The 15,555-nt window shown below is 50.5% G+C and overlaps 6 protein-coding genes across 6 annotated transcripts; 2 read left to right on the top strand and 4 right to left on the bottom strand.

Moving 5' to 3' along the window:
* Positions 1-842: 842 nt before the first annotated feature.
* Positions 843-1,673, top strand: EI90DRAFT_2914369 (LIM-domain binding protein; the record flags this gene model as incomplete). Its single annotated transcript, XM_039054524.1, has 2 exons — positions 843-908; positions 969-1,673. Coding segments are annotated over 2 exons (771 nt in total), but the record flags the coding sequence as incomplete, so codon positions are not given.
* A 156-nt stretch (positions 1,674-1,829) lies between these two features.
* On the top strand, positions 1,830-2,663 carry EI90DRAFT_3049031 (uncharacterized protein; the record flags this gene model as incomplete). Its single annotated transcript, XM_039059659.1, has 1 exon — positions 1,830-2,663. A coding segment is annotated over exon 1 (478 nt), but the record flags the coding sequence as incomplete, so codon positions are not given.
* A 961-nt stretch (positions 2,664-3,624) lies between these two features.
* EI90DRAFT_3120831 (uncharacterized protein) lies at positions 3,625-5,634 on the bottom strand (the record flags this gene model as incomplete). Its single annotated transcript, XM_039063336.1, has 5 exons — positions 3,625-4,127; positions 4,195-4,648; positions 4,726-5,046; positions 5,099-5,493; positions 5,559-5,634. The coding sequence occupies 5 exons, from the start codon at positions 5,632-5,634 to the stop codon at positions 3,625-3,627; spliced, it is 1,749 nt and encodes a 582-aa protein (XP_038918381.1).
* Positions 5,635-6,723: 1,089 nt separating this feature from the next.
* Positions 6,724-9,425, bottom strand: EI90DRAFT_380291 (uncharacterized protein). Its single transcript, XM_039067550.1, has 3 exons — positions 9,329-9,425; positions 8,214-9,272; positions 6,724-8,165 (listed from the first exon to the last, which is right to left on the bottom strand). Exons 2-3 carry the CDS (start codon positions 9,255-9,257, stop codon positions 6,786-6,788), a joined length of 2,424 nt encoding a protein of 807 aa, XP_038918380.1. The 5' UTR covers positions 9,258-9,272; positions 9,329-9,425; the 3' UTR covers positions 6,724-6,785.
* Positions 9,285-9,647, bottom strand: EI90DRAFT_2885248 (uncharacterized protein; the record flags this gene model as incomplete). The annotated part of the gene is made up of 1 exon (XM_039053955.1): positions 9,285-9,647. A coding segment is annotated over one exon (363 nt), but the record flags the coding sequence as incomplete, so codon positions are not given.
* A 3,252-nt stretch (positions 9,648-12,899) lies between these two features.
* EI90DRAFT_3049023 (uncharacterized protein) lies at positions 12,900-13,929 on the bottom strand. The gene has a single exon (XM_039059658.1). The coding sequence runs from the start codon at positions 13,727-13,729 to the stop codon at positions 13,226-13,228; it is 504 nt and encodes a 167-aa protein (XP_038918378.1). The 5' UTR covers positions 13,730-13,929; the 3' UTR covers positions 12,900-13,225.
* Between the last annotated feature and the right edge of the window lie 1,626 nt (positions 13,930-15,555).

The following is a 15,555-nucleotide window of genomic DNA, read 5'->3' as shown; positions in this document are numbered from 1 at the left end:
GGCAACCTCGGTCAATCAGGACAGCAACCACCCTTCACTCCCCAATCAGGTGGAATTCCACCTCGACCCCAGCCGAGTCTAGGCCCGACCGGTAATTCTGGTCCGCATCCTAATTTTGCTGGCCAGAGGAACCTAAATGGCACGCAAAGTGCCGGTATGGGCATTGCTAGTGCTGGTGGAATGCAGGATAGTGCACGGCAGCAGTCATCCCAACAGACTCAACAGCTTCAACAACCACAGCAGCAACACCAAACACCACAACAAGGGCTACAGCCTTCAGCACAGCAGCCACAGACGGGCGCTCCGATAACGAACGGGCCACCCTTGCAGTTACCTCAAACGCAGCAGGGTCGTTTATCCTCAGCTGGACAGCCGCCGCCGCAAGGTGTCGATAACGGACAGCAACGCCAGCAGCAGACGCAATCTCAACAACCCCAGGGCCAACCGTCGACGCTGCATCAGCGACAACAAACTCCAGTTCCGACAAGCCAGCCTACACTGTCAAACTCGTACGCGCCATGGTCTCAGCAGCAGTATCCCCCAGGAGTCGATCTCAATTCACGATCTCAGCAGCAAGCGCAGCAGTCTCAGCAACAGCATCCACTTGGTCAGATCCCGCCTTCACACCCGCAATTACCCTCGAGCACGCCAACTAGCGCTGCACTCGGACCCGGTGCTTTGTTGACGAATCCCCTCCGGCTGGGAGCTCCCCCCTCCTATAATCCCCAACTTCCTAATTCCGTTGCTCAGACGGACCCCAGATTCTGGGCGCAGCCTAGGTATTCTTTCGGTGTCTCCAACTCAAAGCCCGGCCATTCATCCAATCGTCTTTCTTTAGATACGTCGGGCAAGGTCAAGGTGTTATACGGATCATGGAATTTGGGAGTGCGATGTCGGGTGGCTATCGGGTAAGAGCACTTACGTGGGTGTGTTACATTTCATCATAACGGTATCCTCTCCTTTCACAGCGCGATTTGGCGTATTGGCAAGGAATCGCAAAAGATTTCTTACTTCCCGATGCCAAAGATGTTATGTCCTTGACCATGTGGAAAGACACAGAATCGACGAGCTTCGTCGTTACGGAGTCCACGTTCCCTCGCTTCTTCATGTCCTATTTCAACTCGGGCTTGTTGCGAGTGGCTTTGAATCTTGGGGGGGTTCGCGAAACTAGTCAAAGCGCTTACGAGGGTAAAGTGAACTCGGAGGAGACTTCATGGGTCTTCACTTTCACCACTGGTTACGTGGTGACACTCCGTGGGCCTCTCTTTGTGGATCTTGTCGCTCGCCCTACCGACGATAGCGAAAAATATTCGCTCCGATTTCGTCGCATTAAGTTTAACACTTCGCAGGTGGACAAGCATCTGGATATCAAACAGATCCTCGGTGCTCGGCGGGATGGGGATCCATTCTCGCCTCGATTCCAACATCATTCATATCTAACAAATGGCAGTCTGGAAGGTGGTAGCTCAAATGTTTCTGTATCATCGACCCCAGGAGAGGAGGTTCGCGATGATGATCCGTCCCAGACAAAACTTCCTGGCGACAAGTGGATCCTACTGGAGAAATGCTGGATTCCTCCCGATCCTGTCAATTCGTATGGTTTCACAAAGGTTACCGAGCGAACTTTGGATGTAAGGTTGACCTCTGATCCCTTAAACGGAAACGATCGCTAACGATCGTTTCTGTCTCGCTAATAGATTGCTGCAGACCTGAATGTGATGACGGACTTGATGGATGCTGCAGCAGGCGATGTGGGGCCACGAAGTGAGTCTCGCTACATCTTCTGTGAACGAAGGGCTATAACCTTCTAACACAGCGCCTTCTTGTAGGAGCACTTATACAAGCTGAAGAAAGGATTCGTGCAGAATATCCTGATGCACCCCCTCCTCGAACTATGCAACGGCAGTCTGCAACCCAGGCTGAAGTCCAGGAACCACTTCTAGCATGTGAGGTGCCCAAAGCCTATTCAGCCGCCTTTGGCCAATCGGCCACTCCCGCCACCAATGCTCCTGCAAACCCTCGGGCATCCCAAGTCACGCAGGCAACCCCAAAACTTGCGAATCGCACCACCTCTGGTGGGAACCAAAATGCCTCTCCCGCTTCAACGTCATCCAAGCGGCAAGGCGCGTCTCCGTCAGCAAGCTCCCCTTCGTCCCCCCAGTTGTCCCAAACGGCAGTTGTGAAAAGAAAAGTAGATGTCGGAGATGAACCGATGGAGTCCCCGACGTCATCCGCCCCTCCGACCCGCCGCGCTCGCGCATCTACCACAGCGACCAATGCCAGCGATGACAGTGGCCCTGCACATGGCACACGAGCAACGAACAAGCGAAAACCGAGCCCATCGACTATGCGTGGCGCACGAGGACCCCGGAAACGGTGACCATTGTTATGAAATTTGCGTTATTTTGTTTGCCCCTCAGGAGTGAGATTCCTCTCCCAATCTGCCAACCCGGTTAATCCATCGTTTTTGCTTTCTTCGTTATATCGTCACTTTGTTTGATTCTTAGTAGTTTTCTTGGGTCCCCATTGTACTATCCTAATCTTCGTTAGATTTGTATGAAATAGCGCATCTCAGGTGGCATGTCAACTCAACGTTGACGCTGCCTATGATTATTGCGAGCATGTTGCTGATTAGTGTGTGTCACTGGTCTAAGAACTGCGACGTTCATCCATGCATGCATGTTGGGTCCTAGTGTAGTGCATTATCACTCTAGGCAGGTTACCAGCCTCTTGGAATATTTGGGGATCGAAAAGTACATTCAGAAAGAAGAATCAGTATGTACGCGGTCATTATAGCACACGTAGGTATCGATAGCAATCATACAAGCCGAGAGATTGGTGGGTCGGGTCGGGTTGGTTGGTTGGTTGGTTGGTTGGTGCTTTCGGACAAGACGCAGACATAAAAGACATGCTAGTACACATGGGAGGGCGCGATTCTGTAAAGTGAGGGAGCAATGGATACATTTTTTAAGCATGGAGAGAGAGCAGAGTACGCATTTGGACGGGGAAGCCGTAAGAGTGGCCAGATCATCTCATGGCTTGGGACCGTCGCCTAGGTAGGCGATTCGATCCTATAAGTAAGCTTGAACACAACTCTGAAAAGAGTGGTACCGGTCTCAGTGAATTTTTCCAGAAGGCCCCATTTGCGGCGACTTGCACCAATTTAAGCCAGTCGTTCAAAAAAAGAACAGTGGTTCAAGACGATATACGAAAGGGAGGTAGGCTAGGGGAAGATAGATGAACGATGAGCATAGACGAGTGGAATAAACAGTATTATAAGGTAAAGTTAAGAGTGTCCGAAACAACGAGAAGCTATAGTAGAGACGCGCCTCCGCCTGCATATGCTTACCAGATACCGCTCGAAGGTGGGGAGCACGTTGTCCGATAGTCTAGCGAACTATGTCAGGTCGTATGGAACAAGACGTCATGGCTGTTAAGTTGCGCGAAGGGAGGAGAGTAAAGAAACGAGACGAACCTAAACGACGAGTCCACTAGTCTAAGGCCTGGACGTTAAGGTCGAGTACGAAAAGACGAGGTGGAAAATGAAGGCGAATTTAAGCAGTGATTTACCGGTCTAAGCACTTGCTTTTGATGATGTCGTTGTCGTTGTCGATGTCGAAATGCTCAGGTGAAGACGTTGAGGTGCGCGTTGGGGAACCCGTTGGTCCTGATGCGCTGGAGGAGCCACCAGAACGGGGTGGCATAGGTCATATCGGAGGACTTGGTCTTACCAGAACCGCCCGTGAGCATGCCACCGATACGGCCACGGATGTCGGCGATTATCGAGCCCGAATCGCCGGGTTCCGAAAAGACCTCCGACTTGCTGTCGTAGTTGATTATCCCCCACTCCATGGAGGTTTGGTTGACTGACAGATTGGTGAAGTAGTCGCGAACGATTGAGAAGACTCCGTTCGCGCGGCCAAGGGTGGTGCCGGTGGCATTGCCGCTCTTGGCGACTAGCAAGCACGGTTCGCCGTCTGAGTACCACATGTCGGGGGCGCGCATCAGTTCGTCGGTCATGGTGCCAATTAGCGGAAGCAGTCGATCATGGGGATACTCGAACTCCCAGTTGGCGTCTCCACGGGGGAAACATTTGACCGTAAATTCGTCGGGCGTCAGCTTCGTTCCTAGATGCAAAGAAATATTTAGGTTGGTTAGTAGATGATCTCAGTCGGATGGATGGTTAAAACGCACCGAGGTCTAACTTATTGCCTTGGAAGCCGTCACCGAGCTTGTCCCGGTTGACCTTGAAAATTCCCCAGTCCTCTGTGAAGCGATGCTCACCGGCGCCGAGACTGATGGCTGGGGAGCGGAGGACATCACCAAGGACGCGGTTGTCGAGTTTTTTCCAGTCCTTATTGACCCAATTGAGCAACGCCCCAATTGCCTCCATCGCGTTCTCGGCCTTGTCCAGCAACCCCCGAGTCTCGATCCGGACTTCTTTTGCCTTCTCAGCGTTGATAGTGTTAGTGCCCTTCTCCCTCTCCACGAAAACTTCAATCTGTTTCCTCCAGCGCTTGACCATGATGCCGTGTCGTCCGATCATGAGTTTGATCGAGTCGGCGAGGTTGGTGAAGGCTCCCTTGCCGAGCAGGAGGACGTCTCTAGAGGGCGCACCGGGATGGCAAACGTAATCGACGTTGGCTTCCTTCGACCCGATGAGGACGTGACGGCACGAAAGGCCCAAGAGATGCGGAGGCCGAGGGCGGGAGTTAGGGGACTAACGACATCGACGAGCGGGTCTAGGCCATCGACAGGTTGGAGAAGCCGAGGACCGGCCTCGCGTGTGTAGAAGGATTCGCGGTATTCGATGTCGACGTCGGTGACCTGATAGTCCGAGAGAAGGGCTAGGACATTCTGAGCCGCATTGTGGGCAGCCGTAGCGGAGGTAAACTCGGGGAAGACGCCAATCCAGATGGTGACAGGACCGGCGACTGGTTTCTTAGCCTCGACCGTTTCGTCATCCTCGTCCTCTTCTCCATCCTCAGGTGCTTCGTCGACCCCGACCTCCTTGAAACGAACAACGTCTATCGTCGTAAAGCGGATCTAGAAATCTTAGTTAGCAAACTCTACGATATGATGGGGTATTGTGACTGACGGTGTGAGCGTCCATAACCTTGACAACTTTCCAGGCCAAGTCGTGGTTCCAGACCTTCGTAATCGGATGGGTGAAGACTTCGCGCAGCTCCTTCAAATGGCGCTGGGCCTCAGGTCCGCTGGGCGGGGACCACTGCTTCTTACTCGTTCGATAAAGTAACGTGGGCTCAGAATGCAAGCCTGCATAGTACGACTGAGCCTCCGCATTGGAGACAGCGAGCGGATCAGGGGTGTGGTGGGTAGCGCTTGACGCGGCGTCGCGGGAAAAGCCTAGTGAGGAGACGGTCGACGCGGTTATGATCGAGGAGATAGTAGCGTCCTGGTCAACAGAACTCTGAGTCTCCTCGTAGCTCTTGGCAAATTGAATGCATTCATCGATAAATTGGGCAGAGAGCACTGAGCGGAGAGAGGGAAAACGAGATGGTTAGTATAGGATAACCATAAAAAATCTAAGGACAGACTCAGACTCGCACCCAGTCGTCGTTGCTTCTGAACGTGCGCGTGCGACACGGGGATAGCTTCTTCCCACGCCTTCATTGCTGGATATTCCCGAGAGCAATCACATGCGTGCATCATATCTCTGTTGCAAAGCTCACTAGTGGCGCTAACACATTGTGGCGGTTGTTCTCATATACGATGCCACATTAGCCTGATCAGCCAGCGTGTTGGGCATGGAAACAGCACCAAGCGCTTTCAAACAAAATCAAGATTCAAGCTGAAGAGGTCGAAAATCTCTCAATGACCCATAAGTATCCCCTTCTCTCATTGTTCCTCTATTGTTTCTACTATGTCAATACTTCGTTACATTTCAATTCCGGTACCGGTGGCCCAAGTGCCACTCCAAATCGTTTGGGATATTCTACTGCGCGTCACTCTTGATCTCATTTGCGAACTCCAGTCTCCCCAAGTTCGATACCAGAACTCGACTCTGGTCAGAAGCACCTAAGATGCCGCATTCGATGACGTTTCTCAGACACGATTATATGAATTATGGCTTGACGTGCATCGAGTGATATCATCTCAACACCCATCGCTCTCCATGCTTCGAGTTGATCATATGACTAGGGCACCATACGCATCGTAGCTCGACGCACTTGTAAACGCATATCGGCGTATTTCTTGGATTCACGCTTCAGCGCTTGCACTCCCAAGCCTTGCCCCGCCCTCATCCCCCCAGTCGTTAACTCGTTCGGGCGGCCGGACTACACCACGATCTTATGGTTAAGTATGCGTGCCCAGATCGAAATAGCATGGGAGCCTATTGGGAAGGGAGTTAGGTGGGGCCACGACGGAATGTAAAATTTCCTATGTAAAAGCTTGGGGGATGCAACCTATAAAAAATCCATGGATTACTGTTATCCCCTTCAGCAGCTCGAATGTGTGGGTGAGTGCAAGTCAACAATGCTGCTTTGAATATTTATCCGAAAGACGACATTATCTTATTCGATCTAGCTTAGTCCCCCGGGTCTTGCCAGTAGTTTTGGCACTTCGTCTTCTTGTACTCTGCGGAACGCCAGAGACCCATCACCACCAACAACAATATTATGTACATTACCAAGTCTAACGTTCAATAAAGACACAGTACATGATACACAAGGCTTCAAAGACTGTCCACAATTTTACACAGTAAAAGGCATTGAGTGTATAGTCAAGGAAGTGACGAGTACTTAAGCGCAAATTGGTAAATGCTAAACAATTTGGCTAATATCGATGACAATTGGGGCTTTTGACTCGCCCTGGACCAGAAATCGAGTTCCATTCCTGCTGGACTGAAGGCGGTATAGCCCAAGCCCGGGCCGATCGCTTTCTGGCACTCGATGGCCGTACCACGGGAGCAAGGAAGTAACTGGCTGATATTTCGCTGGAAGATCAAATATTTTTCTGCCGTTGAACATGACTGATTGAGACCAGATGAGTGGGTTTTCCCCTGTTGCAGAGGAAGCCAACCAGGCATTCGTTTCTCGGTAGTCATTCAGTTCTGGCGAGAGGTCGTAAAATGGGCGCTTGATCCAGGACTTATCTTCAGAATCATGCGCTGCATCATCAGAACGATGTGCATAAGCTGTATCGTCTTCTGCCAATGGAGGAGAGGCTTGAGTGAATACAGGATTAGGGACGAGATGCAAGTGAGTTGGAGGGACACGGTTGGGATTGATGATCCAATGAAAGGAGTCTGTCACACGATAACATGCAATGAGCTCGTATGATCGAGTCGACCATATGAAAGCGTTGAACCCGGCAAACGCGCTGACATATCGTGCACCTGGGGAGAACCCAAACGTTCGACGGTGAGGCCTGGATGAGGAGAATTCAGTGCCCCCATGGCGATGGTTGGATGGAGGGGGTGCGAAAGGGATGGACAGGCCCGAAGGAGAGGTGAGGGGCTGGATGAAAGGATAGTCGGAGACAGATATGAGCGTCATGTTATTGTACCAAGGGTTGTCGAAATTTCGTGGTGCCCGTATGATGAATAATCCATTATCTGAGATGGCGGTTTCAGCAGGATAGAGACCAGAAGGAAGATTGCCAAGCTTCACAGGGGCCATGCCATGGCCGAGGACTGTGACGTTCCCATCAATATCCTCAGTAGCAACTCTGTGGCTACCATGCACAAATTCAACCCAGACAGGGAGATTGGCTGGATTGTGCTGCAATTGGCAGATCGTACGCTGATGGTCAATATCGGCAACTTCGATGACACCGCTGCCAAACCCGAATGCAACATAGCGACCATCAGGGGAGAGTGCAGCACAGGACACAACGCCATTACGAATATCAGGTTGGTAGAATTCAGCTTCGTAGTTGATCTCCTGTCCCCATCGGCGAACCCTTTCAGTCAACTTTGCGTGCATGACTTCTTGGGCCCTGCACAAATCCTCGCTTAATGCAATCGTGTCACCAAACTTGTCATGAATAGAGAAGACCCGAACGCCAGAGAGGTGGCCATATTGTTTGTAAACGGAGGGTTGGGCGAAAGGGAGATCCATTCGATAGAACCTCCATGGAGAGTACTCGGCGGATTGATTTACCCGATGTAAATCTCTCAGAAGTTGGATTGAATCGTGATTCTATCAAAGATGAATCAGAAAAGCATCGGACAGATAGTTTATACTCACGTTAAATTCAAGTAACTTGGAAGGAAATATGCGTCCATCCCAAACCTCGCTCGTGTGGTATTGCAAGTGCATAAATGTTAACAGGCTGTTTCGCGTAATGAAGGAATCAAACTCGTTTTGCAATTCATTGGACTCTTGTGAAAAAAGTTGCGAAGGGTCCAAGTGCTTGAATAAGTTTTCAACAACATAGTGGAAGCGGCTGCGATAATCCTTCTTTTTCGCCTTAAATTCATCCCATTTCTCTTGTTCTCCTAAAGAAATGGGATCAGTGGGTATCCCAAACACGTTCCGCTCACAACAATCGTTGAAATGTCGAAGGAGCGGCAATCCAAGGAGATACCCATTCACATCATCGATGAAAAATACTTTGTCTTTCTCATCACCAATTGGTTCCCCGGTTATGAATTCTCGTGCCGTTGCGTGATAGAAGGTGATCTCACTTTCGTTCTCCGAGGGAAGATTTATGATCGAGCTGATTGGTTCCAACGTCGCATAGATCTCATCCTCACTAATCCCAAACATCTGCGACATGGAAGACACGTTCCTCAGCCCAGACGCCGTAAGAATTGCGGTGATTACTAAGCGATACATCTTGGATACATCTGGGGGGATTCCAGCTGAATCTACCTCATAGGCTTGCCGAAGGATTCGCAAGTATTCGTGGTTGAGGTCGGCAGGTGTATCAGTGACACTAAGCAAGCCTTTGAATGCGGACTGTAGGGTGCGACCACGCCGTGCCTGCCGGCAGACATCGCGAATTCGGATCGATGCAATGACGGGCAACCCACGACAAGCCCGGGAAAAAGCATCGAGTTCCCACTCTGTTGGCTTCCACGAAGAGTTCTCTCGAAGGCCATCCTCCACCATGCGGCGGACAGTATAGAAATCTTCATTGTGCTCCATCTTGTCCACGTCTTCACATGGTATGGTGAGCTCCTTAGTTCGAGGTTTAGACCAAGCCAATATGACTCCTTGCTCAGGACGACTACTAACTAGCATAGCAAATGCCGGTGGAAGCTTTTGAAGGGCAAGTACCAGACCCATCAGGGACTCCAATGTCTCCTGGTTGCCGCACTCATCGAGACCATCCAAAACGATGACGAAGCGGTCCTTACCAGAGGGGAATCTGTCCTTCAGACCACGCATCGGCTCAATCATCAGAGTGTTCAGTTGTTTTTCCAAAGGAAAACCCCGAACGGAAACCAAAGCCGGTTGCCGAAGGAGCTTGACAAGCGAGAACTTGAAGTCCTCATTAAAGCATGCCAGTTGGTGTGCAAGGGTAGAGGGGAATTGTTTGATGGAATCCAAGCCCGATCCTGGCTGATTCTTATCCCAAAAGAACGACGCTGCTAGACTACCCTTTGTCTCGAGAGTGGAAGCGACACTCTTACAGATCGCAGTCTTCCCCGTCCCAGGAGAACCCCGCAGCCATACGAAACGGTTCTTGGCTTCACTCAGGTGCTCGAGGAGGGATTGTTGTATCTTGGCCCGCGTGCCCGGAAGGCACTCTGATTTGCTCGTCACACAAGTGTGCTCGGCCAGAGCTGGATTGAGTCTCGAAAGCACAGCTGGAAGTATTGGTGAGTAGTCAGTCCATAAGCATGTACAGGCACGAACATTCAATTGACGATTGCTCGGCACGAAGCAGAGTTAAAATTGATATTCTTAGCTATGGCGGAGGTGGTTAGTCAGGATGCAATTATCCAAACAATCCCGAAGCGTGCGGACCTGGAATCGACGAGTAGCATCATTTAGGTAGCTCTTCATTTTCGTTATTTGCTGTGTTATATCGGGAGCTCGGATAATCTTCTCAATGACGAGTTTTTTCTGGACTGATTCAATATCCTCTAATTGCGTTTCCAAAGCCCTACGAAGAGAATGAGTGAATGTGAACGAGAGGAAAACGAGATGCGTACCCATGGAATTCTTGCACTAAGGCCTCAAGCTCAGGGGTGATTTCTTCCTTAGTCCACTTCTCAAGGGGCTCAAGCACCGATTGTTGCACCTGCTGAATTACATCACACAACTGGACGAGTTCCTCGGTGTTACCGCTGACATTCTACATGTATGCACCAAGGATGAGAGGCAGCCACACTCAAGATCAACAAGGCGATTTCCAAACCTCATAAATTTGAATCCACGACAGAAGGATGCTTGGGATCTGATCAAGATTGGGGATGGGGACGAGCTTGAGAGCAGCGGCCGCGGTTTGGAGCAAAACTTTAGTGCCGCCGATGATCATATTCTTCCGATTGCTGTCGGATCCACGAGGTGCTGATTCAGCTGTCGCCGATGAAGCAGTCGGAACTGACAGGCCGATATCTGCAGGTTGTTGCTGCGTGCGGACGCTCGCGTCGTTGTCACCAACGAGTGCAGTCGGAATCACTTCGGTGGGGAGGGGAGAGAGCAGTGACCGTGGATCGTTCTGGACGGGTGCAGTCATGGGATGATTGGGCTGGGGTGTACTTGATTGGGAGGGGCGATTGGGATCGGGGCCGGGGCTTCTCCGGAATATCCTGTCTCGAAGGCGCATCCGTTGCTTCGTGGCATTACCCATTGAAGTATCACCAGCAGAAAGGGCACCAGGATGTGATCTTATAGACCGATCATGATCCCCCTGAATCGTCGTTCGGTCGTTTTCAGTCGCAGAGACAGCGATCTGGGTGTTGGAAACATTCGGGGTTGGTGCCTGCGGCTGGTCATTAGGAGTCTCAGGAGCGTGCGGTGGCTTCGTCTGAGAGGAAATGCGGTGGAACGCACGGTCTTTGGGCATGGTGCACTGGATGCAGCTAGCGATCACAAATGGATGTGTTGAAGGAAGCCTTCAGTACTGGCAGGTCATTCATTTCACATGATATATGTATAGACCTGGGGCTGTTCGCCCTTATGTTGACAAGCTGTAGAGGTGTTCGGCCAACTCCGATGCCGCTGATTGCCAGGAAGGCTCTTAAATGCTAGCATCTTTAAAGCCACTGTGTCGCTCCGGAGACAATGGAGCACTATTTTGTCTGCTGACGCTTCCGCCGTGGACGCCTAGACCTGTGCAGTAAGACTCGATCGACCGTCAAGTCCTTTGACAAAGTTATTCATCTCACCTCTCGCAAGATAGTCACAATGCTTCTCTCCATTCCACATGATCTGTTCCTGCGTTTACATCCTATTCCCTTCCCCCCTCGCTTTATTTAACTCCTATTTCCATTACTTTATGGTGATCTTATTTCACACTCACCCTAATACCAGTGTCTACCGCCATCTCAACCAATCTTCCAGGTCCAATCCTTACAGTGCTTGTCAATATATATGCGTAAGTAACTCCAGCCGTGCTCACTCTTAGAACTAAGAAATTCCATTCCATATCATTAGGCTAATTCATCAAGCGCGAATGCAAACAGAAAATCTGTTCATTCTGCGTTCAACTTCATATCCATGTCTCCATGTAGCACGCCTACTCAGGCATGGGACTCGTGTTCACAACGCATGGAGATCGAAAGTAGCCTGACATCCAAGCGGTGTCACAGTACATAGTCCGGAAATTGCGAGGTGCGTCTCGGGACCACTCGACATCAAGTGGGCGTGTTGAAGGAACATCTCCTTCACTTCTATTGGCATACTGAATGTCGAAGGATCGCACGGTGATTGAACCGCGGTTCGTTACAACGCGACACTGGTGGGCCTATAAACTAGCTTCTGTCCAAGAAGCTCGGCCAACGATCCATCCTTTTCCCTGTCTCTCTTTTTCTTCGCCTCCGCTCGCGCCTCTCCCCCTGGAGTCCTAGTCCACTCGTTATGTTGTCCTCGACTCCCTGTTCTCTAAATGCCCTTTCCCTGCCCTCTCACCCCTCACGATCCTTGTTAAGCTAAATGCCCTACATTGGGCGATTGTAAGCGAACGCAGACACAAACGATGGTGACTTTGATATATGCTACAATAGTTCATTGTGACAAGGACTCCGTCGATGTTTCCTCGCCATCGTTACTGGCCTTCCCAAGGGAGTAAAACTAGTTCGCGGGTACATATTTCTTTAGATCACCGTTTCGCACCGAAGTGCTTGTGTTGGATACTTCGGCAAACCCGCACAAACCTGGGTGACCAATGGCCCTCGATACCTTACTGGTGTATTGCAGTGCACTTCGCATAGCCCTCCGTATCCAATGGCTATAGGGTCGTCCGGGGCCCTTGTGTTTATCTCGTATATCCTTTGTTCACCAACTTTGCGTGGAACCGTGCTAGTGTTCCTGGTAACCAACCACTTTCATACTAGCATTCTTTCGCGTCTATCATTGCCTCTGAGGAAAGCGGCCCAAGTGACCAGACTAAATTGCTTTCTCTCCAGACCGAAGGTTTCAACTCCTGAAGGCAACCACCAAGAGAGCTCAAGTTGACATAACGTCGGGCGTTCTCCGAGGCATGTTGCAGGCAGTGTACATAAACCCCCCTAGGAGCCAAAAACAGCAGTTAGATAGGTCCAGCACCAAGAGGCAAATGTGACACCCTCTGCAACCGTGGTTTCTAGAAACCGGGCATACTACCGCAAAGGCCATAGTTGTCTGGGTCGCATCAAGTATCATGCTTCTCTACATCCTTAATATATCTCTGTAGATGAAAGTTAAACCAAAGTTATCGCTGGGGCGAAAACGATACTCTATACACGCAATGGATAACATGATAATTGCCCATCTTGCTACAGAGCCGGCCCAGTCACAAGTAATGTTAGGATAAAACTGCTTTAATAATATAATGCAGAGTTGAGAGCATTGATGGTTCGAGTTGAATGTGTTTACAAGAGTCCAATATGGGCGGATGCAATGACAAAGACTGAGCTGAAACTTGGTATGAGTGAATCACGATGGAACAGGATGTCCAATCACCGTCCGAATGAAAGTCCACATGACATGCTCGATTGCTGTCCTGGGCTGGCAGATTCACATCATCATTCGCATCTGAAGTTGGCACAGGGAGATGTATGGGATGCAGTTACCCCAACGTCTTGCTACTGCTCGTGTAGCTTAAGCTATAAGCACCTATTCCAAACGCGTGTTCGAGGGTCCCCAACACTCGAGAATGTGGCACAGGTGGGCTTCATCGCTTCACTCGCATTGTCTAGTCTACTAAAATCTGGGGAATGAAGTGATGGGAATGAAATATCCCAGTGTAAAAGATGCGGAGAAGCGATGCGTCGGACAGAGTTAGAGGCCGTTTCGCTTCCTGAGCTAACCCACCAAGTGGTGCCAGTGGTTGTGTCATTGTCAAGCCAGCATGCGGACGACAGTGCCGGATTTCTCATAGAGAAACCATGTGGAACAGGGGTGGTACAGCTTGACTGCCAAACATTGGCTGCACGCGTAGTGTGAAGGAGAAATGTGAGAAGGAAGCGGACGAATTGGAACAACACTGAAACGAGTTTGACATGAAGAACGTGCTGCCGACAAGGAAGACCCTCAATGATCCATTGGACCGCTTGGTCCAAGAATAGTGTTTCCAATATCGACGAACGGTACTCACTACAGTGGCGCATATAACCGCTTGTCCTTAGGGAATCATCAGCAGGCACAGAGTGCCACTTTCCATTGGAGGTGGTTCCCCGGGCCTAGTAACGACATTATGGAATACTCCATGAGTAACTATTACGCGCATCGTGCACAAGTAGGACGGTGCATTGAAGCTTTCTGAATGATCCGAGCCGTAGGAGTTGGGAGTACAAAGCGCCATCAGCCGACGTAGCAAGCCCGGCGGAATCAACCGTATCCAAAACTATAGCCTCCGGAAACTAAGCGAAGAGAAGGCATGTTCCCGTCGTAGAAGTGGGGCACGGCAGGTCATTCGCAAGATTAGACGACGGAACGCTCGACGAAGATAATTACAGGGCATTAATCGAGCGAGTCGGGAGGATTCGATTGCGCATGTTCTCAATCCCCCAATCGTCCTTCAGCGTTTCATGATGTGATGTTGAGTAATTACATGGGGTTAGGTAGGCCACATACCACAGGAATGATATATATTCCCGCTCTACGCTGTGGCCTCTGCATTAATTATCGTGGCCAAGAACCGGGTGGCGGAGCGAGTCTATCTGGGGGTTAGGACAAACCTTGATCACTTGTATAGTGAATATTGCCACCGAAACGCGCGGCCACAGGCGGTGACTCGAAGTGCTGCCCAGCCGCAACTACAATGGGCGGTCGTATATAATGGTCTCCCCTGTAAGTGACAAATTCCGTGGAGTCCTGCCTACAAATTCCGCCATTTTATGGTGTCGCCCCACCCCACACCGGGATCAACTGGACTACGCCATCCATCTTACGGTTACGTGCACCCCTATCGCAACAGCGTGGGAGCATATTGACAACTTGGGAATTAGGTGTGGCCATGACGGGATGTGCAATTGTCCGGGTAAAAGATTGGGTGATGCATGCAACCGATAGAAATCCATGGATTACTGTTATTCCTTCAAATATGTGCGTGTGCGTGTGTATGTGTGCGTCATAAGCTTAGCGCAAGTCGACATGCAACGCTGCTTTGAATATTTATTCGAAAGACTTATTCGATCTAGCTTAGTCCCCCAGGCCAGTAGTTTTGGCACTTTGTCTTTCTGTACTCTGCGGAACGCCGGAGACTCGTCGCCACCAACAATAATATTGTATAAATACATTACTAAATCTAACATTAAATAAATACTTAAGCCCAAACGGGTGCTCTGGTGAATGCTAAACAAGTTGGCTAATATCGATGACAATCGGGGCCTTTGACTTTCCCTGGACCAAAAATCGAGTTCCACTCCTGCCGGACTGAGGGCGGTGCGGTTCTTGATAAGATTCTGGCACTCGATGACCATACCACGCGAGCGGGGAAGTAGCCGGGTCATATTCCCCTGGAAGGTCAAGTATTTCCTTGCCATTGAGGATCACTGATCGGAACCAGATGAGTGGGTTTGCCCCTGTGGCAGAGGAAGTGAGCTTGGCTTCCAATACTCGGGGGCTGCTTGGCGAGAGGTCGTAAAACGGGCACTTGATCCAGAACCCATCTTCAGAGTCATGCCCTGCATGCTTGGAAGAATGTGCGTCATCTTCTGCCAATGGAGCGGCTCGAGTGAACATAGGACTAGGGACGAGATGTAAGTAAGTTGGAGGGACGCCAGGATTGATGATCCAATAGAAGGGGTTCGTCACACGATAACATGCAATGAGCTCGTATGATTGTGTTGACCATGTGAAAGCGCTGAACCCATCAAACGCGCCGACATATCGTGCATCTGGGGAGAACCCAAGCGTCCGTCGGTGAGGCCTGGATAAGGGGTTTTCAGAGCGCCGGGGGTATAGGGTGGATGAAGAGAGGGATGAGATGCTC

The sequence above is a fragment of the Cantharellus anzutake genome (genome assembly GCF_015039405.1).
Source record: "Cantharellus anzutake strain C23 chromosome Unknown EI90scaffold_14, whole genome shotgun sequence".
Taxonomy (NCBI): Eukaryota; Fungi; Basidiomycota; class Agaricomycetes; order Cantharellales; family Hydnaceae; genus Cantharellus; species Cantharellus anzutake.
This window is presented reverse-complemented; position numbering and strand designations above follow the sequence as displayed.

Bases quoted from the DNA above. Each gene is read 5' to 3' on its own strand.
- EI90DRAFT_3049023 (XM_039059658.1), bottom strand. From the start codon at position 13,729: ATGCGCCACTGTAGTGAGTACCGTTCGTCGATATTGGAAACACTATTC.
- EI90DRAFT_380291 (XM_039067550.1), bottom strand. From the start codon at position 9,257: ATGGGTCTGGTACTTGCCCTTCAAAAGCTTCCACCGGCATTTGCTATG. The intron at 8,166-8,213 runs GTGAGTATAAAC...CATCTTTGATAG, and splicing joins CCAAGTTACTTGAATTTAAC to AATCACGATTCAATCCAACT.